We start from the raw sequence: 21,836 nt of genomic DNA, 5'->3' as shown, positions 1-21,836 counted from the left end.
GCTGCAATAAGGTCTCCCCAAAGCCTTCTCTTCTCCAGGCTGAACAACCCCAACTCTCTCAGCCTTTCTTCATAGGAGAAGTGTTCCATCCCCCTGATCATTTTCGTGGCCCTCTTCTGGACCCACTCCAACAGGTCCATGTCTTTCTTATGCTGAGGGCTCCAGAGCTGGACGCAGTACTGCAGGTGGGGTCTCAGCAGAGCAGAGTCGAGGGGCAGAATCCCCTCCCTCGACCTGGTGGCCACGCTGCTTTGTATGCAGCCCAGGATACGGTTGGCCTTCTGGGCTGCGAGCGCACATTGCTGGCTCATGTCCAGCTTTTCATCCACCAGTACCCCCAAGTCCTTCTTGGTGGGGCTGCTCTCAGTCCCTTCATCCCTCAGCCTGTATTGATACTGGGGGTTGCCCCAACCCAGGTGCAGGACCTTGCACTTGGCCTTGTTAAACCTCATGAGGTTCACACATGAGGTGTGAACTTCTCTTGGCAGAGCAGACAGAGTAAGCACAAAATACCACTGGATGCTTCTGTGGAGCTGAGATCCACAGGGAAGGGGAGCAGCAGCTACTGAAACAGAGCTAGTGATCTCTGACACCATCTAAATGTTGCATGACAATCAGACCAAACAATACCATGGAGACTTACCATAAATCAAGCTCTCTAGGCAATGGGAGTAGAGGGCTGGGTATGGTAATAGAGACTATGGCATAAGATGAAACATAGGCACCACAATGTTATGATAGCAACAGTGACAAATAAAGCTGATATCATGCAGTATTCCTCATGTTTAGAAGGTTTTTTCACCCATTTGGGCTTCATACATATCATGTGAAAACAAGATTGCCAAATCATAGGCCTTCTACGTCTACTTAAACTCAACTCGCTTTTAGTGCTCTGGTGTATTCCTCTTTGCCGCTCAGGATGAAGCTAACATATAAATCCCCTGCTAAGGATGTAGTACTTTAGGGAGATGTTTTATTGCTGACAAAGTGCCATTTCCAGCTTGCCACAATGGGAATGAAATGCAACACAATGGAACAGCTCCCCCAGCCCTTAACTAATACAGAAAGGTTTCACAATGGGTCATCCTCTTCCTCACTGCAAAACCATGGTCTGCAGAGACACCAGCCTGTTACTCATCCTGCTTTTTCATGGCTACAGCACCAATCGATATGCATCCATCAGAAACTGCCTCTAGGTTCTCAGAAGCAGCAAATGCCACTTCTGACAGATGGCTCCTCCTCCCCTCTTCTGCTCTTAAATAGGTTATAAACATGGATTTTAACACTCCCATCATGCAAATCATTCCCATCAGATTTCTATTCTATTGACTAGGTTGAATTTAAGCCCATAATGTGCCATTCTCTTTCTTGTTGTTTATTACGCAGGTTCCTTGCATGGGTGTGTAAGCATTTAAAATAAATAAATAAAAAAAAAATCTTTACATCCCCTGATAGCTTGATTAATTTTGTTCTTGACATCTTGATTTTTTGCTAAATGAGTGCTCATTTGTTCCCTTTCCACCTTCCTTGTTTGTTGCTATTTTAATGCCTGCTAGACTACTTCATTCATTCATCTTTGACTGGGGCTTATGAAGCCTCTGGATACAAGAAGCCCTCTGAGTCTCAAATTTCTACTGTTGTGGGGCTGAGCTTTGAAAAGAGGTCCCTGGAATCTATTTTCACAAGGAAAATGCACACCTCTGGAACACATTTACCACAGGGAACGCAGAAGAGGCGCGCAGAGACAGCTTTTCCTGATGTGCTCAAAGAGATCATGCCGGGACATAGAGCAGGAGGACATAACCTCAGCATTAGACTGCTCATAATTCAAAAGGCTGCAAGTTAGCATGCCTTAGAAAGTTACCCGCATTAGTGGGACATGATACCTGGCAATATATGCACTTTCAGCTGTTTACAAATGTGATAGTTTATTTAAACTATCCTTAAGGAAAAAAACACAAACAAAAAAACCAAAACCAAAACCCATCACCAACAAAAAACCAAAAACACTGCAAGAGGAAAAACAAAGGTTTCTAGTTAGTAAAATTCACTCTTGCTAGAAATGGCTCAGGAAGTCCCCATGCCCACAAAAAGCAAAAGGCCACACCCACAAAGTTACACAGCCCTTTTTAAAAAAAAAAAACAAAACCACAACAAACACATGGAATCACAAGACAGGCTGTGGAGTTCAAACACCCTCGCTGCACTGAAACCTGCCACAGTCAAGTAATACCAGAAGACACAGAGCTGGGGGGGCGGGTGGGAAATTCAGACTAGGGAATATACAGGGACCACACATCATGAAGGAATTCTTGCAACTCAGGCCTGACTCTCTGGGCATCAGTCAATGTTTTATTAATGTGCATGTGTCTCTACTCTTATTTAAAACACAACTGGACAACAAAAATACATGAGGCTTTATGCATCATAACAAACGGTTTTATTTTCCCAAGGTTAAATGTACCAAGATTGGCTGATACACAGAACAAGAATGAACAAACCTTAAGGAAAAAAGTAAAAAGAAAAATCACCGAGTTTTTGATGGTGCAGTTGTGTTTTCTCTTTGTGAACATCTGAGAGAAGCACTCATTCATATTCTGAATGGGAAAAGACAACTGAAACAGGTGGTCTATTACTAGATCCATTAAACAAGAGATTTATGCATTACATATCCATCTTGAGGCAATTAGGCTGATCATTTTTTTCCTCTTTTATGGCTTCATTGAAAACTTCTGGCAATAAAGCAATTAAAAAGTAACTATCCAAGCATTTATCTATGATATCAAAGACAACCAGCCTTTCTTTTATCAGAAAAAAGCTGCTTCACTTTCCGTCCTTAGAACGTACAAATTTAGAGGCAACATTCACTGTTAAGACAGTGACATAATGCTGCCATTGTCCAAAGTCTGAATGGTGAATGATGGGGTATGGACTTGTTAAATCATTGTTTGCTTTCTATTTTGGAAAACGATTCTTTTAAGTTTGACTTTAATCTCACAAGGCACGGGAACAGCAAGCGGAGAAATGAAGCTGCCATAAAATTAATCTTGAAGTAACCTCCTTGCTGCACGTGCTGCAAGGGCACTTGCAGCTTTGGGTTTCTACAGACACTGTCCTCATAGGCGAGCACAAAATCTGCAAGGAATAATGATTTTCAAAACCCAGGTTGATGTGACATATGGAGTCAGTCAGACACTAAAACATAAAAGGATGGCTCCGGCAATAAGATGCAGGTACCACAAAGCTATCTTTTTAGAGGTGCTTCACATAAATGGTGGAAGCCAGTCTGCGACACAGGCCCCACAGCCTCCTCTCCCTCCAGAAGAGGTGACAGAAAAGGGATTTGTGGACTGCAGCCCTCATAGTCTTCCCGCAAAAAATCTCAGTTTGTAGATTCTTTCCTAAACTTAACCACTGAATAAGTCAAAATTAGTTCTGCCTGTCAGTAATTTAGATAATCCAGACACTGTGCACGTGCGGATTGAGAGCAGACTAGAGAGACTGACATAGCTGATTCAGTTGTAAGTACTTGCCGTGGCTGCAAGATTGTACCCGAGCATGGCGTGGAAGTGACCCTTCGGAAGTCATGGGACAATATGGTTATTTCCTCATTCTCTGTAGCAACAAATCCATCTACTTTACAAAAGATAAAAGGAGACCCTTGTGCACATGATGACTGCAGTGATTCAGGTGCTTGGTCAGGGCACAGCAGGCACCCAGGCACCCAAGCAACTGTGCAAATCCTCACCTTTTCCTCTGCAAGCAAGATCTACAAAACTCAGTGACTTCTCTTCTCCAGAAGTGGCAAGAAAAGAAGGAAAAAGCAACGTTCAAAGACAATTGAAACAAACAGAAGCTTGTTTAGGTGAGTTTTTTCTGCTCCTAGGAGCTGCCCTTCCCCTGCCTTCTTGCAGCACGACAAAAAGAAATGCTCTGTAATGCAGGAGCTCTGAAAAGCAGGCCAGAAACAGTCTGAATATCACAGTGATCGAAAAGTAAATCGGTTTCAGGCCTTTGGTTTGGTGCAGTTAAAAGCAATGCCAACAGTGTTCATTGGGCTCAAGCAACAAATATGAACATCCAAACCAACGAACCCAACCTGCCACATGCACCAGTAAGCTTTGCTCGTGCACAGGCACAGCCTTCTCTTTTAGGCCACTGAACAGTAGTTTTCTTCCGTTTGCTTTGTCCATCTCCTGTGGATGACTGGAACTGCAATGTCGGAAATCCCAAGCATCTGAAAGGTTTTAAGCTCAAACCCCAAGTCCCCAGAGCAAAGCCCTATAATATCAGAAACTCTACTCGCCATTTCCTGCAGTCTGGTTCACTCACTAGTAAAAGACAAATGCAAAATGACTTAAATCACCCAAATTCCACTGGTTCAAAGGTTTAAAAGTTTCCAGCCATACCTACATGTTTCATGATTTCCTTATATTCCTTAGGGAACATAAACATTTAAGGGACCTGAGGATGGAAATCAAAAAAGCTTCAGCTGGCCCTATTAGAGAGGGTCCAGAGGAGGGCCACAAAAATTATGTCCCTGCTCATTGCAGGGGGGTTGGACTAGATGACCTTTAAAGGTCCCTTCCATCCCAAACTATTCTACAATTCTATGATTTTGCTTTCTACAGATTATTACATCTCTCCAACCACACACACACACACGCTAACAGCAAAGATCAGAAGTGTACTTAAGAAGCAGACAAATTAAAGCCATTTTAATAATTTGATTATGGAATTTAAATTAACTGCAAATAAGAAAAAATTGGTCTACAGAAAATAGGGAGAGAGAAGATGATGTACACTGCCAAATTCATCAGCATCTTGGGATTTTACCATGGGTCTCAATCTTTTTAAAATCTCCAGCTTCTTAAATCATAAGACAATGGATACTGAACCAAGAAGGGTCTGGAGAGATCAGCTCATCCATCCCTAGCTCCCAAGGCTGGTCAACTATTAGTAAGCTAGCAACACCAAGCTCCATTTTTCTACTGCCACTCTGAGTAAATGATTATACAGTCTGTTCTCTATTGTGTGAATAGTGAGAGGTGGGATGACCTGGAAAGCCAAAAATCCATTAACATGGGCACTATGGGATATACCGTGGGAAATGGAGAAGCTGGATATTATTTTTCAAAGTGCAGTTCTAATGATGTACTTACAGGTAGAGTGCAATCTACGGTTACAAGAAACAAAAAGCAAAAAACCCCTTGAGTCTGATATGTAAGGCAGTCTTGTGATCTATAGATACCCAATTCAAGACTTCTGAACACTGTTAATTCTGTGTATCCTAAAAAGCAGTGTGCATAGCCACATAATATTCTATAGGATTAACCATGCTACTAAACCCAGCAATTACAAACCACCTTATCGCATTCAGTTCAGAGGTAGAGCGGTAGCAGAGCACACATTACAAACGGAGCTCTTGGTCTTGTTCCACCCTACATTAGGCAAGTTCAGTAAGTTCTGGAAGTACTGCAGCACGTTGTGAATGATGGATGAAATGAAAAATCTCTGCTCAGTGCACAGCGAGTAGCCAACTCCCTTCTGTGCTGCATCACTTGCTTTCAAGGTAGTTAATATGCAACTTTGGTGAGAGACATTCAGAAAATCCCAGTGAGCCCAGATGTCTCAAAAATAAAAATAGAACATTGCAATTTTGTCCCAGGGCTTCAGTTGTTTTTATTCAATTTTAATTTTATTTTTGCCTACCTCTATCCAGTGACCTCCCTTGTCATGGTGCATTATGGACTCAAAACATAAACATCTACCACTGCTGGTTGCTCAGTTACAGAAGAGGTTTAAGGGTCTGGTCGCTTCATCTCTCACTAAGCAGACAGAGTTTGCACTGTATGAATACTTCTTTTTGAAAATGTAATGTAAGAATGAGTAAGTGGTGAATAATCAGCTCCATCACATTTTTTAATCAAGGGCCGCAGAACCACATTGTTTTCCTAGCACTTTGGGTAGGTCGATTCCTATAAAACATAAATCAAACCACAAGCAGTTTGGATTGGCTTCCACTGATCTGATTTACCATCAAATACAATCTGCTGGGCAGAATTACCATGGAGGATGAAAGATTTGGGAACTGTATCTTGTTAACAAGCAGCACCGGTCAGCTTACAAAAATTTACAGCAAGGTTTAAGTCATGGCTTCACTTTTGCTGGGTTAGAGATTTGCTTCTCCCCAGCTATATTATTATGCTGTTTCAGGTTATTGGATTGGATAGATAGTCAGGTGCTTTACTGCTCCTGAAAGGTTAAAATTGCAAAAATCTTGCTATTTTATTGCTTTGTCTCTCTAGTCCCTCACTCCTGCCTGCTTCTTAGTATCATCAGTTTATTATTACTTGTAATAACTGCATAGCAGACAATATATCACTTATTACACGCATGGGCAGAGGTAAGAAGTTGCTTTATTCTTGTCTAAGTACAATGGCCTCTAGTTGTAACCCCATTAGGAATGTTTAATAAGAAAAGCAATAGAACAGTTTAATCACTGAATCCACTTCTTCTGCATCTCTACAGTTAGTAGTGGGGCATGGAAGGAAGGGAAAAGGATTAGCTCTATCACCACTATTTCTCCCACTAGGCTGTTTCCTTCGAAGGAGAAGGCAGGATATTATTTACAGATTACATACTGTAATAGTTTTATTTACTCCTTTATTGGCACCGTAAGGCTGTACACATGGCAATAGGCCTTTATACACAGAATTTATTACTAGATCTGGAATTTCAATCTAAAGATACAAAACTTTCATGAGGAAGAACAGTGAGTGCAGTTAAGTCTTTACTGTTGCCCATATACCAGGCTCTCTTCAAAGCCCGTGGGCAAACAGTGCAAGACACATATTTGGTACACTGGAAATGTGTGATGCAAGGTTTGCATGGATCAGCTGTCCAGGCTGCTTTTAGCTGACAAGGTGGTGCTGACTGCCAGGTGTCAGGAAGGTGTGTCTGTTTCTCTCTCACCAGCATCCACCCCCACTAAAAAGGTTTGGGCGCTTTTCTGGAGCAAACGTTAAAGCGATATCCACCGTGGGAATGCCCTGGGTGCTACACTGGTCCATCACTATTTACCATTCAGCCAATGTGGTATTTTAATAACACCCCGCTCTAAAAATGTATTTATTTTTATGTACATATCAAAGCCCTGACTACTTTTTTTGCTTGGAAGGGAGGGTGGAACTGTTCCAGCAGACTTTCTATTTTCCACCAATTCCCTCAAGAAGGATAATAAGTGTAGAGAGCAGAGTGGGTAATTCCCATCTCTGGGTGGAAAATGAGTCAGACTAGTTATGCAATAGAGGCTTTCACTGATTAAGAAGGATGCTATATTCAGGTAGACAACTGGCCAGAAACAGATGCTATTTGTCGGCATAACTCAGCATTAGCAAATTGGCTGTTTATTAAAACAGGTGTTTGTGGGGACTCACGTGTCTGACACTGGAGATGTGGCATTCTGCTGAGAGACTGTGTTAAGAGAACATCGGTTTCCTTCCCAGTTACACTTACGCTTCAACAGAGTTGATGCAGGAACTAAATTAGATTCAACAGAGTCAGCATCGGCTTTGAAAACTGGTGATTTCAATCAGGGATATAGCAAGAAAATACAAGTTTTTTCTCATGCCAGCTGTTCTGTTGCCCACTTTTGATCTCCTAATCCTTCATTATTGACTGGTTAAAAAAAACTGTTTAAAAAAGTTTCTCTGGCTTCCATTAAAACAACAGAAATACCAAACAACAGCCCCACACACACTTCCAGAATTCCCAAAGATCTAGACAAAATATACCCTATTCATACCATCAGAAACAGGAACACAAGGAGAGCAATGGCTTCACAGACTGAAATTTAGCTAGTGTCAGAGCAGGAACACTACACTGTCACTGTAAGACCATGCATCCTTTCCTACAGGAGACATCATGCTCATTCATATTTGAGTGCTAGGTCTATTTAAAGTTTTCATAATTTTGAGGACATTGGCAGAAGGCTAGGTTGATCAGATATTCTGAGTTTAAATTACATTCTGACAATTGTTTTCTATTCTGAGTCGAAATGAAAAAATTCTTGAACTTCCAGTGACAAGAAGATGCCATGCCCTTTTCCTGACCTGCTTCTATCCCAAATAAGTTAGTCTAAAAAAAAAAAAAAAACCAAACCCACCAAACCAAAACACCCCACACTTCTTTTTGGAAGTATACATCATTGCACTATTTATTTATTTATTTACAAGGCATGCCACAGCGGCAGTAGCGTATAATACCATGGCAAACACATCAGGTCATGTCATTTTTTGACACAACAAAAGACAACAATTATTCTACATTTTTTGTAAACATTAATCATGGGTGCTCCTTCACACAACCAAACACACCTTCTCTTGACAGAAGTACCTCTTGCTTGTCTTATAACATCGTGAACGAGACTGGGCCTGTGTATCTCAATGCTGTTTTAGCATCTCTGTTCATAATTTAGACCCCCAGCTACTCCCATTTGTCGCTTAATCTTTGCTGTGCCAAAAGCTGACATACACCAAACTTCTGATAACAGAGCTCCCTAAACATTTAAAGTGATGTTTCTGAATATGATGCACTTTTGAGATAGTTGTGTAGGATCACAGTATCTCAATTCAAAAATGTTAATTGCCACAGAAATTCCCCAAAGCTCTCTCAATCAAGAGATTTTTGTAATTTTAATTAACGTGGTCTTAGAAACAAGATGAATGGAAACTCTGAAGGGGATTTCAGTGCTTGAGACTGTAAGGTAAATAACTGTGGAACAGGAAAAAAGACAATGATATATACCCATATTTACAACTTAGTTATAGAAAAGCCTTACATCACACAGGAAAAAAAGAATCTGCAAGGTCAGTTTTGCAGAAAGATTGGTAAAACACCTCACTACACAGTTGGCACAGAATATTGTACAAGACAGGTGTGAACCAAGGACCCGATACAAAATTAGCACAGAAAACAAGATGTTTGCAAATTCCCAGGGAGGACGCTTCTTAAAAAGCTATTCTAAAATAATCTAAGACAACCATGCCTGCTATTATATGCTACGCGTTGTAATTCGCCTGTAGATTTCCTGGTTGGTTTTTTTTTTTTTTACAGGCAAATCTACGGCTCATAACACCCAAATACTTGCTGATAATTTAGGTGTTTGAAATCACAAGTTTGCTTCAGAGTCTTCTGACTTAAGAGGCGTTTCATAAAAGAGAGGTCAGGCTGTGAAGGGATGTGCTGGATTGTGAGATGCTGGGGTTTGAAATCCTGAAACTGAGAGAAGTAGTATGCTTGCCTGCATCTGAAAAACTGCTCAAATGCAACAGATACCTTCTCAGAGGCAATGTGCCCACAGTGTGAATAACAATTTGATATCTACACACCACTCGCTTTGCCAGATGATATTTAGAAAAGCTAAACCACAATCCTAAATAGAAGCGCTTGGTCAACGATCGTTAGTAAAGCAGATTTCTTATCGCATGCAGTGCAGTGTCTACAAGTTAGTTTCCAAAGTGAGTAAAGCATGAAAGGCAGATGAATTCAGATGAAATTAAACCACAAACATCCACTGCACTTACAAATGAAATCTGCTTACTCTGTATGCATTCACTTGGGGCAAATGCTCAAATGTTCCAGCAAAGCAGTTTTCTGCCTGCAATGTTTATTAATATCAACAATTTGAATGATAGGCTGCAGAATATTATCTATAAATTTGATTTCAAATTCATCAATGCAGATCAGGAAATCATTTAAAAGAGTTAACAGTAATGTAATCAGGAAACAGAAAACTTGATTTGATCAGCCTGCCCAATCAAAGCAGATTTACTTTTCAAATCCTGCATATTCAGGGCTTAGCAACAAACTATTCAAAATAGTGTGTCAAGTCCAGAAGCATTTAGAGAATGTATCCGAGAAAAGATCCACATGGGCAATCTTTCCCTTCATAAAAAGAGACAAAATTCACAGAATACATTATTTGCTATTATTTACTCAGCTCACTAGCAGTGAAAAAGCACCTTAACACACCAGTTTTTTTTTTTTTTTTTAATAAAAAATGACTGCATCTTAAGTATTTAAATTCTGAACTCAAACCACCGAGCTTGGTGATCAGAGGAATGTGGAAAATGCTTTGGGTTTGCAAAGAATTACGTAATACTTGACCAGTAAAGCGTGTAGCACCATTTGCAAACTTCAGCAGAGACTATAGCAGCAGCGTATGCAGTTCACTTCCATTTCAGACTCCGCTAGATATAAAATGAAATTTACTTACGCCTGTTAATTAATGCAGTGTGCAAGTCCATCACTGGAATTTGTATTTGAGCAATATAAAGTATTGCTCAAAGAATTAAGTGCTTAATCATATGCTCCTCTGAGCTGAAGTAACTACACACCTGACTATGCACCAAAGAAATCTCGATGGATGTATTAATGACTAATCCTATTCATTTGTTCATAGGACTAGGGCCAAGCATGTTAAAATTAATAAGCTTCCCATATAGTATAAGCAGATAACAAAATCATACTCAGTACTAGAAAGTTACAGTCATCATTTAGTGTGAGGCTGGTTTGTTAAACTAAAAATGCATGGTAGAAAACAGTGTGCCTCTGCTGCCTTTCCACAGATTACTGCTTTCTATATTTTTACTCTCCAGCTGATTAGGGGAACTGAGAAGTCATGTAACGTGTCTTCAGTAGGTAATGAAGGTATCTCTTCATTTCAAGGGAAATCTTGCCTTGACCCTCTCTCATTTGGTCTTCATTGGACTGAAATGTCTAACATGAGTACCGTAAATCAACCTAGTTTTAATGGTCAAAGTTCAATTACCTAGTACAAGCTATTTGTTTCTGTAGGATAGAGACAAACGCAAGGGTATCGAGGATGAAGTTAAGAGCAACATTTATCAGACATGGATTAAATGAAGCAAAGATTTGGTGGGTAGAATTCCACCTCATTTCTTTTGAAGGACTATGACAGCTTTGATTTTCACGGCCTCTAAGATCATGACATTACAATTTTGATATTTTAAGAAATAAAAATTATACCATCACTCTTCATTTTCTGCACTGTTGCCTTTAGAACAGATTACAAAGTACAATTTTCTATTATTTTTCAGTGAAGAAAGAAAAATATGAGAATGGTTAGTCTAGATTTTAATCTTCACTGCCCACTGAACAGTGGCACTGTGATGCATAACCCTGACCTTTTGCAGCCCGGTATATTTTGACTGTTTGCCCACTCGGCTCCAATCCCTACATTTTAGTGAGGCCGTAAACAAGAGATGTGGAATGGCATGCCCAGCAAATCACAGAATGCTGAAAAGGTCAAAATAGTAGTGCCGAATGTTTCTACTCTGTAATTTACAGAATATATGAGGCATTCACAGCCTAATAACTCATTCATATGACAAACACAGTAGAGAGAATGTAAAATGGCAGAACATGAATTCCTTCCAGTGACAGTGTTTCTAACAAGCACAGAAAATGGTGCAAACTTTGCCCTGTGGTTCTCTTTCCTGGAACATTAATATTGCCCGACTTTCAATGCACAATAGCGTATGTCTGTGGACTATGCAGTCAAATGTCTCTGCGTTTGCATTCAGGCTCAGAATCCGAAAGGCAAGGGCCCTGAGGAAAAAACCCTGGTCAAAGCCTTCCCTATCTGTACTCCTTCTCGCCCTTCTCAGAGTACTTCCCCAATACCAGGTGATTTTATTGTCACAACATTCCTGAAAACTAGAGAAGTACTATATTCGCTTTAAAAGAGGACATAAAAGTCCTGGCCAAGGTCAGAAGAACTATAGCAGAGCAAAAAAACCCCACAGCTCTTTTCAACAGCCCTAATCCCCTGCTCTCCACTAAGACCATCTTTTCTACTTTCTATCCTGTGGGCTGAACTTAATTTTTGCAGAAACAAACTTGTCCCCATTTCTCAGACACAAGTCAAATGCAGTAAACCTAGAAACCAAACAGGAGATCCTTTAGCCAAGTTCAGCATAACTGCATGTCTGTGGTGGTTGAGGTGATGGTTGTATTTGTTAATGACAGCTTAGTCCTAGTGAAGTGCTAAAGATGCACGTCCTGGACACCCCCACATAGCAGCCACCACTTTCAGAGAAAGTTTTACTGGTGCAAGATGATTTGAGGCGTTCCTCAATCATCATCAGTTAGCTAATGCCCTTGGATGAATGCTGTTGAATAACTGTAAGCCAAGACATACTGGAGTGTTTCTTATTTACTACTTTCTTGTAATAAAAAGAACATAACAGATTTATCTGAAGTATTGCTGTTTCAAACCTAACTGCAAGGTATCTATCTGACATCAATCCATCAATTTTTTTCTATAAAGACAGTGTCATGATTGATCTAACAACCACTAGAATCAACATAAGCAATAAATAGTGTGTAGAAATACGAAAGAAAAATTTGGAAAGCGCCAAATCTTCCTTTCTGATGTATCTATGCCAATCCCATGGATCCCAATGGATGTAGAAACCACGGATCAGTAGCCAGAATTTGGCCCCATCTTTCCAAGTCCATTAAAACAAAAGAAAGAAGTGTGCGAATAAACTGTTCTCTGCTTCACAGATGTAAATCTGGATTAACCACAAAAAAGGCAAAACAACTGTGGATTTACACCAGCTGAACCACAGATCCCAGCTTCAAGTCTCTGAAGTACAGCATTTCACCATTATCCCTGAGAGGAGCAGAGATATTAACAACGTACCAAATTAGCATCAAAGCATTAGCGGTAATACACTTAGGGTATTTAGGGAACTACTTCTAAGCCTAAATGTCAGACAATTTGTCTCTAATATCCCCTGTGGATTAGTACAAAATGATTGCAATAGATGCAAATCCTGCCTCCTTTCATACGGGCACGTATGGCTGAAATAGCTGTGGAGCTGCATCCCTTGTGCTGCAGAGGAAGGCAGGTCCTAAAGAAGATACCCCCAGTTTCTCTTCATTTCCTAGTGAAAATTGCTCCTTCATGTATTTCTGTGCAGGAACATGAAGCTTTTGGTATTACAGTCTGCACTGCTGGGAGGAAATGATTTTCAAGCACTGAGTCTGGGGTCATTTACACAGTGAGTCTGTAACCCCTTGAAGGGAGGGGAATAGTGTATGAGGTTTGGTCTCCTGTGGGAAGAAAGGGGATCTCCCAGCTTATCTGTGGGAGGAGGTGGGTGCAGTGGAGAGCCCTGGATGGCTGGAAGAAGGTGCGGAGGAGGCAACAGTGAGGGTACCAGCTCACTCCTCCAGACAGCAACAGTGCATGGGGGACCTGGCTGTGAGATGAAGTTGCAGCATGGGGAGAACTGGGGATGGAGCCGATCAAATTTTTGCTGGTGTTGGGGTGGAGGGGACACTAACCACATGCCTTCTCTGCCTTTAGACCCACCTCCCCTGTGCTCTGCTATTCAGCGCACACAGACCTAGATCCCTGGTATGGGGGTAGGGGTTATTCCACCCGGACAGAATAAGGCAGTAGGATATGATTTGGGGCAAGACTGTCACCCATCCCACACTCAGGCCTTGCACAAGGAAAGAGCAACTGAGTCTCTATGGTCAACTTTCAGTCTCCTCTCTGTAGGGCACTCAGTGCATGATTTAACCACTTGGATGGGGCACCATAAGCCACCACTCCACTTAAAGTACTATTACTTTTGATAATATTTACAGACTATATTACAGGAGTAATATTTACAGACTATTCTGACAGGAAAAGGAGTTGGATCTTGAAAAGTTGGATTCAGCAGAAAAAAACGGTATTGCTGATTGTTATTGTATTTCCCAACCAAAAGAAATACAGTGTACATATAGGTAATATCATCTCCTATCACGGCTGTTTTTTATAAGGCTCTGTTTTCATATGCTGATGATTTCGTACTGATTGATCTGTTAGGTGAAATCAAAGCTGAGATATTAGTTAATTATCTTAATTAGAGCTTTTTAATTTTGGAAGACAGGAAGGGGAAAGGATCTACGTCAAAAATGTCAGGCATTCTCACAGAATGGGTGAAGAGAATGGGGGAAAAAATGTATTTCCTTCTTTCTGTCTCCCTTCTTTTCACCCTAAGAGAAGGGACGCCCAATTTGATGGCCAATATTCTCTATACAAGACATTCCCAGGAAAATCCTCTAGAGTCTAATCAGGCTATAAGCTTTCAGAAGAGTCAGTCCAAACATGTTCTGTGGCGACTTGGGCATCAGCTGCGGAAGCCCAGCACACTTCTGTGCCTACATCTCGCTCCCACTGGGCTCTGAGAACTCCTTGCAAAGGTGTATTTGGGCTGCCACCACATTTCATAAAGAGTGACAAGAGCTCCAAATCTCAGCAGAAAAAGCAGGGAGAAAAAAAAATTAAAACAAAATCTGCAGCCCTGTCTCCTCCTTGCCCTCTAAGCTTTAATTTTATCCTCCTCAGAGGTCTCGGCTTCATCTGTCTCCCAGTTCAGCCTCTTTGCTCACTCAGGGCCCACTTGGGTCAGGTCACCTCTGATTCCTCAAGGTTTGTCTCTTGTGTGCTGCCCCAGCTGAGCAGAGGGAGCAGGAGCAGCACAGGGAGAGAGGGCTACTGCCCTCAGAGAGGTGCAAAGCTCTGGATTTGGCCCAGCTCCCAGAAAACCAGGTCTCCATCTGAGAGCCCCTGCTAAGCCCTAGGCTGGAGAATGCCTGGTGGGAGCTGAGGGAAAGAAAGGCAGAAGGGTAGCATGTAGCTACCAACATGTAAGATACCTGTTCTTCATATGTGCCTGAGTAGTCGTCATATGTGATCATTTAATCAAAGAGCAAATCAAAAGGCATGCACACAACACTCGGAGGCCTGACCACGGAAGAGTATCAGTGCTCTTTGCACACCGCAAACACACTAATGAGAACTCCTTCCCGAGTTCGCTTTCAAATCACTTGCTCTGTTTGAATTACTTTACAGTTCAAAATTTCTGTATTGTTTTTTGTCCAAGATCACCACCCTATTCAACTAAGATGTTTATCAAATACCTGTATCTTTAAACATGAAGAAAGCATGATTTAATCAGCAAATCAGTAATGACAGACACTGATGGATTGTCTTGAATAGACAGGCTTGGTAGGAAATTGATGTCTCCAAAAGATCTTACAGATTTTTTTTTTTAATCATTATTATTTATTTTTAAGAAGAGAAGTGGGGTCTCAATGAAAATTAAGACTGTGGACGGTGAATGTATTATCTTAAAAATGACAGCAAATGCATGGATTTTCCCTTCCCAAATGACTCCTTCCAGCCAGTGCTTCAAACAAAAAGGACCTTTTTTTTTAAAAACCCTATTTTTATTCTATTCCCATACCTGTCAGCAGATGTAACTTTGTATATTCCCTTGCACTTGTTTTACAGTAGCTCTATTGATCTGCTTAATAACTAGTCCCAAGGAATTGCACTGTTAAATCTTGTAGGAACAAAATCTTTCTGAACAGGTCAGCTATCAGGAAACATGAGAATCCTCATAAACTATGTGTTTTCTTTCCTCAGCATCTTTAGAAGCAGAGAAACTATCATGACAAAAGTAAGTCAAACCCCTTGACATTTTCCTTGTTCAGTAAATGAATTAACATAGGTGTTTCTTGTTTTGTTTTCTAAGACTGAGGCATTGCTTAAGTAAATGCCTGAAAACAAAACCTGTACATAGCTGAAAAGCAAATGATACATATATGATATATTCAATTAACATAGACACAAACATGCAAACATTAATTCCAGTCTCAACTAACTCATTCGTAAGGAAAAGACTAACTTAACGTTGCAGTCACTGTAATACATGGTACAGAATTAACAGACAGACTTAGCTTCTTTCTATTTTGATATTGTATTTTTAACTTTTTTGGTACTCTGTGGAACACGCAAGTGTAAAATAGCAGCCATGGTGCAAGCTAGATGACTCTGGGAGCTGCTTATACATAAACTAGCTAGATACAACTCCTACAAGATCCTTACAGATCCTTGTCCACCCAAGAATCAGCAGAGCACAACTGTGCTTCCTTTCTTTCGCAAATGCTTATGCCCCTGCCATGTTGCTTTTACACCAGCTGAGAGCTGCCAATGCAATAACTCACAGCTACCTATCTATCAGTCAAATTTTGGCTCCTTGGTGCTACCAGAACTGTGCAAAGGAGCTAGTTCAGAGAAGAAACCTACTCTGTAATCACGTAATTAAAACACAAAGGATTGGTTATCTTTCTTTCCATGTTCTCAAAGCACTAAGAGTGAGCAAAGTTAGCTAGAAAAAAATTTAAAAAATAAATTAAGAAATCAGCAGAGTGATGTACCAACAAGATATCTTAAGACTTACAGCACAGCATGCTCCACTTACTGTCAGAACAGCTGTATGTGAAAACAGGTAATAGATCTTTAAAACTTACTGCACCACAGCCTCAAGACTTCTGACAGGGGTTTTGATCTTTACTTTTCTAAATCACATAAGGAGTTCTCTTACCTCAGGGATTTGGTATGAACAATCCATATACACGCTTAGGTTTATATGGTCAATCAAAGCAACTGCCCTAAAAAAGGGGTCTTTGAACAACTGCTTTGAATCACACTGGCATAAGTTTTAATAAATTCACATTCATAGCTTTACATGGGAGACAGTCACATTTTACAAACAGAGTTTATAGGAGTACAGAGTTATGGCACAAAACTCTTCAAATGCAATCTTAAGGGCCTTCTGCTAAAGCCACACCATCTCCTGGGCAGAAGACCTATATGTATTTTGGCTCATACTATCAATTTGATTTTAATGTCATGAAGACAACTCAGGGATATCTTTTTTCAGGAAAAACATGATATTATCAGATTAATGTCATATATTTTCAAAAACATATACTATATAGTACAAATGAACATTATTTGTTAAAACCAAGATATAATAAAATTAAATGTGCTGCATACTAGGCAATCAAGAACTATTACTACACTGACCCCAATGCAAAAAGCTAAAAAACAAATAAAAAGGGGGTTATTTTTAGTTTTGTTTTCATGAAAAGGAAGCAGCAAATGAACAATAGAAAAAATTCTGTCATTATTTTCTAGGTCGGCCCAGAGATGAAGTGATTATCTGACCTGGTAAAGCATCTGAGACAGTGAAATTGTTTTGGACTATTTCTCTAGTCCTCTGGGATGCTCTTTTGTCCCCCTGTCAACCCTCCTTTCTCTGGCTCTGTTTCTCCAGCACAAGCAAATACAGAAAACAAGAAAGAAGCAAATTCCAGTTTCTGCTTCTCTCTAACCTTGATGGGCTTGGTTTTGATCTCTGTCACATTCCAAAGGAGAACGGAAAAAGCAAAAAGTACATTCATGCTCCTTAAGAAGAACAAGGCAGGCTCTGGGCCATGCCAACTCTTTTATCCACTGTCAATAAGAATTGTGCATACCTATTTTCATTTGAATCTTCTTATAAAAGCTGAAAGCCAAAAGGTGAATACTGAAGTCTGCAATCAGGTCAAATAAGCTCCTAAATAATTAAGCCACTGCGTAGAGTTCTAGGAAGATTTTGCATTGCATTGTGCTAATCATTAAGGATAAAGATAGTAAATAATTAATAATCTCCTCTGCTTATAGAGCAAAGACAGCTATTTCTTTAAAGATTAGTTTTCCAAAAGAAATCTAAAATAATCTCTGCAGAACAAGTAGATGGATTAATCTCCACTTCCTTTGTAGTTCAGTGGCATGTTCATACTTGCACAACCACTGAAAAAGCAGGCATAGTGGGTGATTTCACTCCATGGGCTAAAGGCTGTGTAAAACACAGAAACTTTGCCTTGATTTCTAATAAAATACTGAAGAATGTCACTTGTTCAAAACTCCTAGGAGCTTAACGAGATTTCAAAAAAGTATTCCAGCAGATGACCTTACATACAACTTTCTCCTCCATTACTTTGCTGCAATCGAATGACTCGCTCTCCTGCAAAACTCTAGTACATAGTGAGGGTCTGCAGCATATTGCAGAGGTCAGCGCAGCCTCCCAGCCCAAAGCTGCAGGTGGCCTCCACAAGATGAAGGTGCTCCTTGAGAATTTTCTAGCTCTATCTGTTTGCCATTTAAAATCAAGAGGAAAATCAATGAACTTCATTGTATGTTAAAGAAATAAGTTCAGGTTCTTCCGTAAGCGTTAATCTTTTACACATAATATGAATATGGTTTAGTGGCAACAACCAAACCCATTAATATATCAGAAAAAAGGCACCATATGTAAATTCCCGGATCTTAGGGGACAACTAATAGATTACATTCCAGCATATAAAGATGCACGATTTGTATTTCCCTCTAGAGATATTCCAAAATCCTATTACTGAGCCATATCTCCAGGGAGAGGAAGGGGTTTGTTTGTTTGCATTTTTTTTAATCAAACCTCTTTTTAATCAGTCAGAACAAAATGTTTTCACGCAGAAAAAAAGAAGAAATTCAGTGCAAATACAACAGAGTCCTGATGGAACAGGGGAACTTGGAAGAGAAAATGAAGACGGAATAAAAATGCAGGAAACAAAGATGTGCACTCTTTGAGTGCCTTTATTACACAGATGTATGCAGGGACAGTTTGCTCCCAAAGGAAATCATTAGAAAGTTGACTTTTAAGAAGCTGGACCAGGAGACTCAATTCAGCCTTTTGGGCTGACCCAAACTTTGATGACTCTGTTTTGCTGTTAATTCTGCTGGGCTTTTGACTATGGCTTCAGACTCATTTTGTGTTTTCTCCTTTTAGGGCCAATTTCTCCTTAGCTACAGACACATGAGTCCTGTGGAGGGGAACCTGAACATGCACTTATGCAACTGTCTGCAGAATTCATCTGGCACTGGCTGCTTCCCAGATCCACTTCTGCCTTCCCTGTGCAAGCCCTTACAGACACCTGAGTCAATTCAGGTATATGAGAGAAAGCTAATCTTTAAGATTAGCTAAGGTCACAAATGATTCATATTCTCACCGCGATTCAACAATCACATTCAAGAATTCAAGCCCCATTTTTAAATACTTCATAGCATCTTAAGTGATTCACTGAAATTGTTAGGAATCTGGTTTAAGAACAAGGATGTGCCTTTGTACTCAGCTCAAGTAGGACCCTATAGGGTTTCACAAAAACAAATAAACAGCTTTACCACAATGTTATCAGCCCACTTAAAATGTTTCCTTCTGACCCTGCTTGCCTTTAAACACCATTCCACCACTGAATCCTAGCCAACTTTGATATAAAAGGAAGAAGAGAGTCAGCCTCAAGAAGAAAGAAAATGCCACAGCTTCAGCACAGAGTGAATAATCCACATCTGCAACACGTCTCTTGTAATTTAAGCTCATGGCACCACAGTCCTCAACAGCAACTCCAATTTTGCCTCTCAAAATTAGAAATCTATTTTCAAGTCACTGAAAAAACAACTCTGGAACTTCAAAGCCAAGCTGTTCTTTCAGCACCAAGATGCCCCACAGTTCCCCAAAGTTAGCAGAACTCTCTAACGTTAGAGTTTCTCAGCATGAGAGAAATACAGGCTGCCAGCTGAGATTCGGAGATGTGCATTCACAGAAGAATATATAACAAGAGTGAGAAAAGCCTACAAGCATTTTAGTCTAAAGCCCTTTCTGGTAAGCATTCAGAACAACCTGAAAATGCACTGGTTTACATTAACTTTTAAAGGAATCAGCGCTTCTTTTATGAGAATATTTGTCTTAGGGTGAACATCAGCTGATCGATACAGCACCAATGTAGACATATATTACTCTATCAATCATATATTAAAAAGAGCAGCAGCGCTTTATATTTAATACCCAATGTAACCAATTAGTACTGCCATCCCCTGGTGTTACACAAGTTCATTCCCTTAAATTGCCATGGCAGTAAATTCTACAGTTATAAATGAGAAGCTGCAAATTGATTTGCATGTAATAACAGTACCACTAAACCTTTCTTAGCACTTTCCATTTTTCCCATCTGCTACCGGAGTGGAAGTTTAGGATCTATTATTCCCAGAAGGGGACTTACCCAGCTGGACATCTATAACAGTTGGCTGGTTCTCCATGGGGAACAATGGCTTTGGAGGTTTGTCTGTGAGTAAAGCTAGAAAAGAAAATGAGAAAATGTAATGGAAAAATTGAGACCAATGACTGCAAAAGAAAAGCTCTGTCATGTAAGCAATCAAATGTTTGTACACTTGATGGCACGTAAACGTTTATTACATAATATGGCTGTTACACTGTCAATGTGTTACCGCTTTCCTAGTGGCTGTAGTGGCCCACTGATGCAAAGGAAATTAGCTGTTTCAAGAATTACATTTTTAATACAAAGCAGCAAAACAAACTCCATTTCTCACTTTTAATCTACATATAACAACTCGATCAAGCATTTTAGATCCTCACCTTGCAAAGTTAACACACTTACTTAATTTGAAGCGCCAACCAAATCTATTTCAGCATGACCAGTCCCAACATGTCTTTATGCTTGCCCAGAACAGTATTTAGATACTCAAAGAAAACTTGCACAGAATTTTGCCTGATGAACCCCAGAAGCTTCACAGCTAGCTTACATTCCCAACCCAACCAGGTGGGGCACCTGGATGCTCTTCTCAAAGCCCAAGTGGGGACCCTGCCTTCTGCTATACGGAAGTATCTCCATCCGAGAGCAGGAAACATTACCCCAGCCTGGTCCTACCACGTGACTGCTCCAGCCACTAGGACAGACAGTCGCAGATAACGCTACTGAAAACAGATAAAGCTACAGACGCAGACTTCAGTACCTGGTTTGAGAGCTTAGTCCCAGGCTGTGCAAATAGGTTTTGTAAGTTGGGGCTAGCGTGAAATAAATGACTGAGTATTCGTGGAGATGGGGAGAACTGTTTTTAATCAAATACAGCATCTCGTACCACGTGAAATTAAACATTTCAAAATTACTTCAAAACTTTTCCAGTTAAAATTCATCACCTGAAATTATTTGATCTGAGTTTGTAAAATGAATTTGCATTTTTCAATAAAAGACTAAGGCAAAATTGCCCTGATCTCTAGAAGCCTCAGCACTTACTGACTTGATGGGAAACAAGTCTACCCAGCGGTTTGATAGCTGAAGCTGAAAGTTGCCCGTGGCTGTGGCAGCAGGTCTCCCTGAACCAAGCAGAGGGAGCCTGAGCTCTGCAAGCTCCTGGCCTATGCTCCCAGCTCAGCCTGAGCCATTGGCATGGGAGGACATCTCTCCCCTAGCCTGCTTCAGCATGAGTCAATGGTTCAACACACCTTCCCTAGGGCTTTAAAACAAGCTGGCTGAGTGGCTGAAGCAGAGGTGCAGCAGTCACACGTTTCACTAATGTGGCTCTGATAACCACGCTAGCAAATGAGAGCTGTGTAAAATTGGAGGTAGCTGAATTAGTCTTCTACCAAAAAAAAAAAAAGATAATCATCAACCTACAAAACATTTTTACATCCACATCTACAGAAAATGACAAACTGTATTAAAGAATGTCGTGGTTTAACCTCAGTCGGCAACTAAGCACCACGCAGCTGCTCGCTCACTCCCCCCCACCCGGTGGGATGGGGGAGAGAATTGGAAAAGCACAAGTGAGAAAAACTCATGGGTTGAGATAAAAACAGTTTAATAATTGAAATAAAGTTATAATGATAATAATATGATAATAATAATAACAACACACAAAGCAAGTGATGCACAGTACAATTGCTCACCACCCGCCGACCAATGCCCAGCCAGTCCCCGAGCAGCGGCCCCCCCCCGGCCAGCTTTCCCCAGTTTATGTACTGAGCATGACGTCCCATGGTATGGAATGTTTCTTTGGCCAGTTTGGCTGTGCCCCCTCCCAGCTTCTT

The 21,836-nt window shown here is 40.5% G+C and overlaps 1 protein-coding gene across 1 annotated transcript in view; it reads right to left on the bottom strand.

Moving 5' to 3' along the window:
- The window catches only part of IL1RAPL2 (interleukin 1 receptor accessory protein-like 2), a 391,710-nt gene that overhangs the window by 94,729 nt on the left and 275,145 nt on the right, over nucleotides 1–21,836 (bottom strand). Inside the window, exon 5 of the mRNA XM_009330996.1 lies at nucleotides 20,011–20,085. Coding sequence (XP_009329271.1) covers nucleotides 20,011–20,085 — 75 coding nt within the window. The remainder of the gene's footprint in view (nucleotides 1–20,010; nucleotides 20,086–21,836) is intronic.

The sequence above is a fragment of the Pygoscelis adeliae genome, unplaced genomic scaffold, assembly GCF_000699105.1.
Source record: "Pygoscelis adeliae isolate BGI_AS28 unplaced genomic scaffold, ASM69910v1 Scaffold100, whole genome shotgun sequence".
Taxonomy (NCBI): Eukaryota; Metazoa; Chordata; class Aves; order Sphenisciformes; family Spheniscidae; genus Pygoscelis; species Pygoscelis adeliae.
This window is presented reverse-complemented; position numbering and strand designations above follow the sequence as displayed.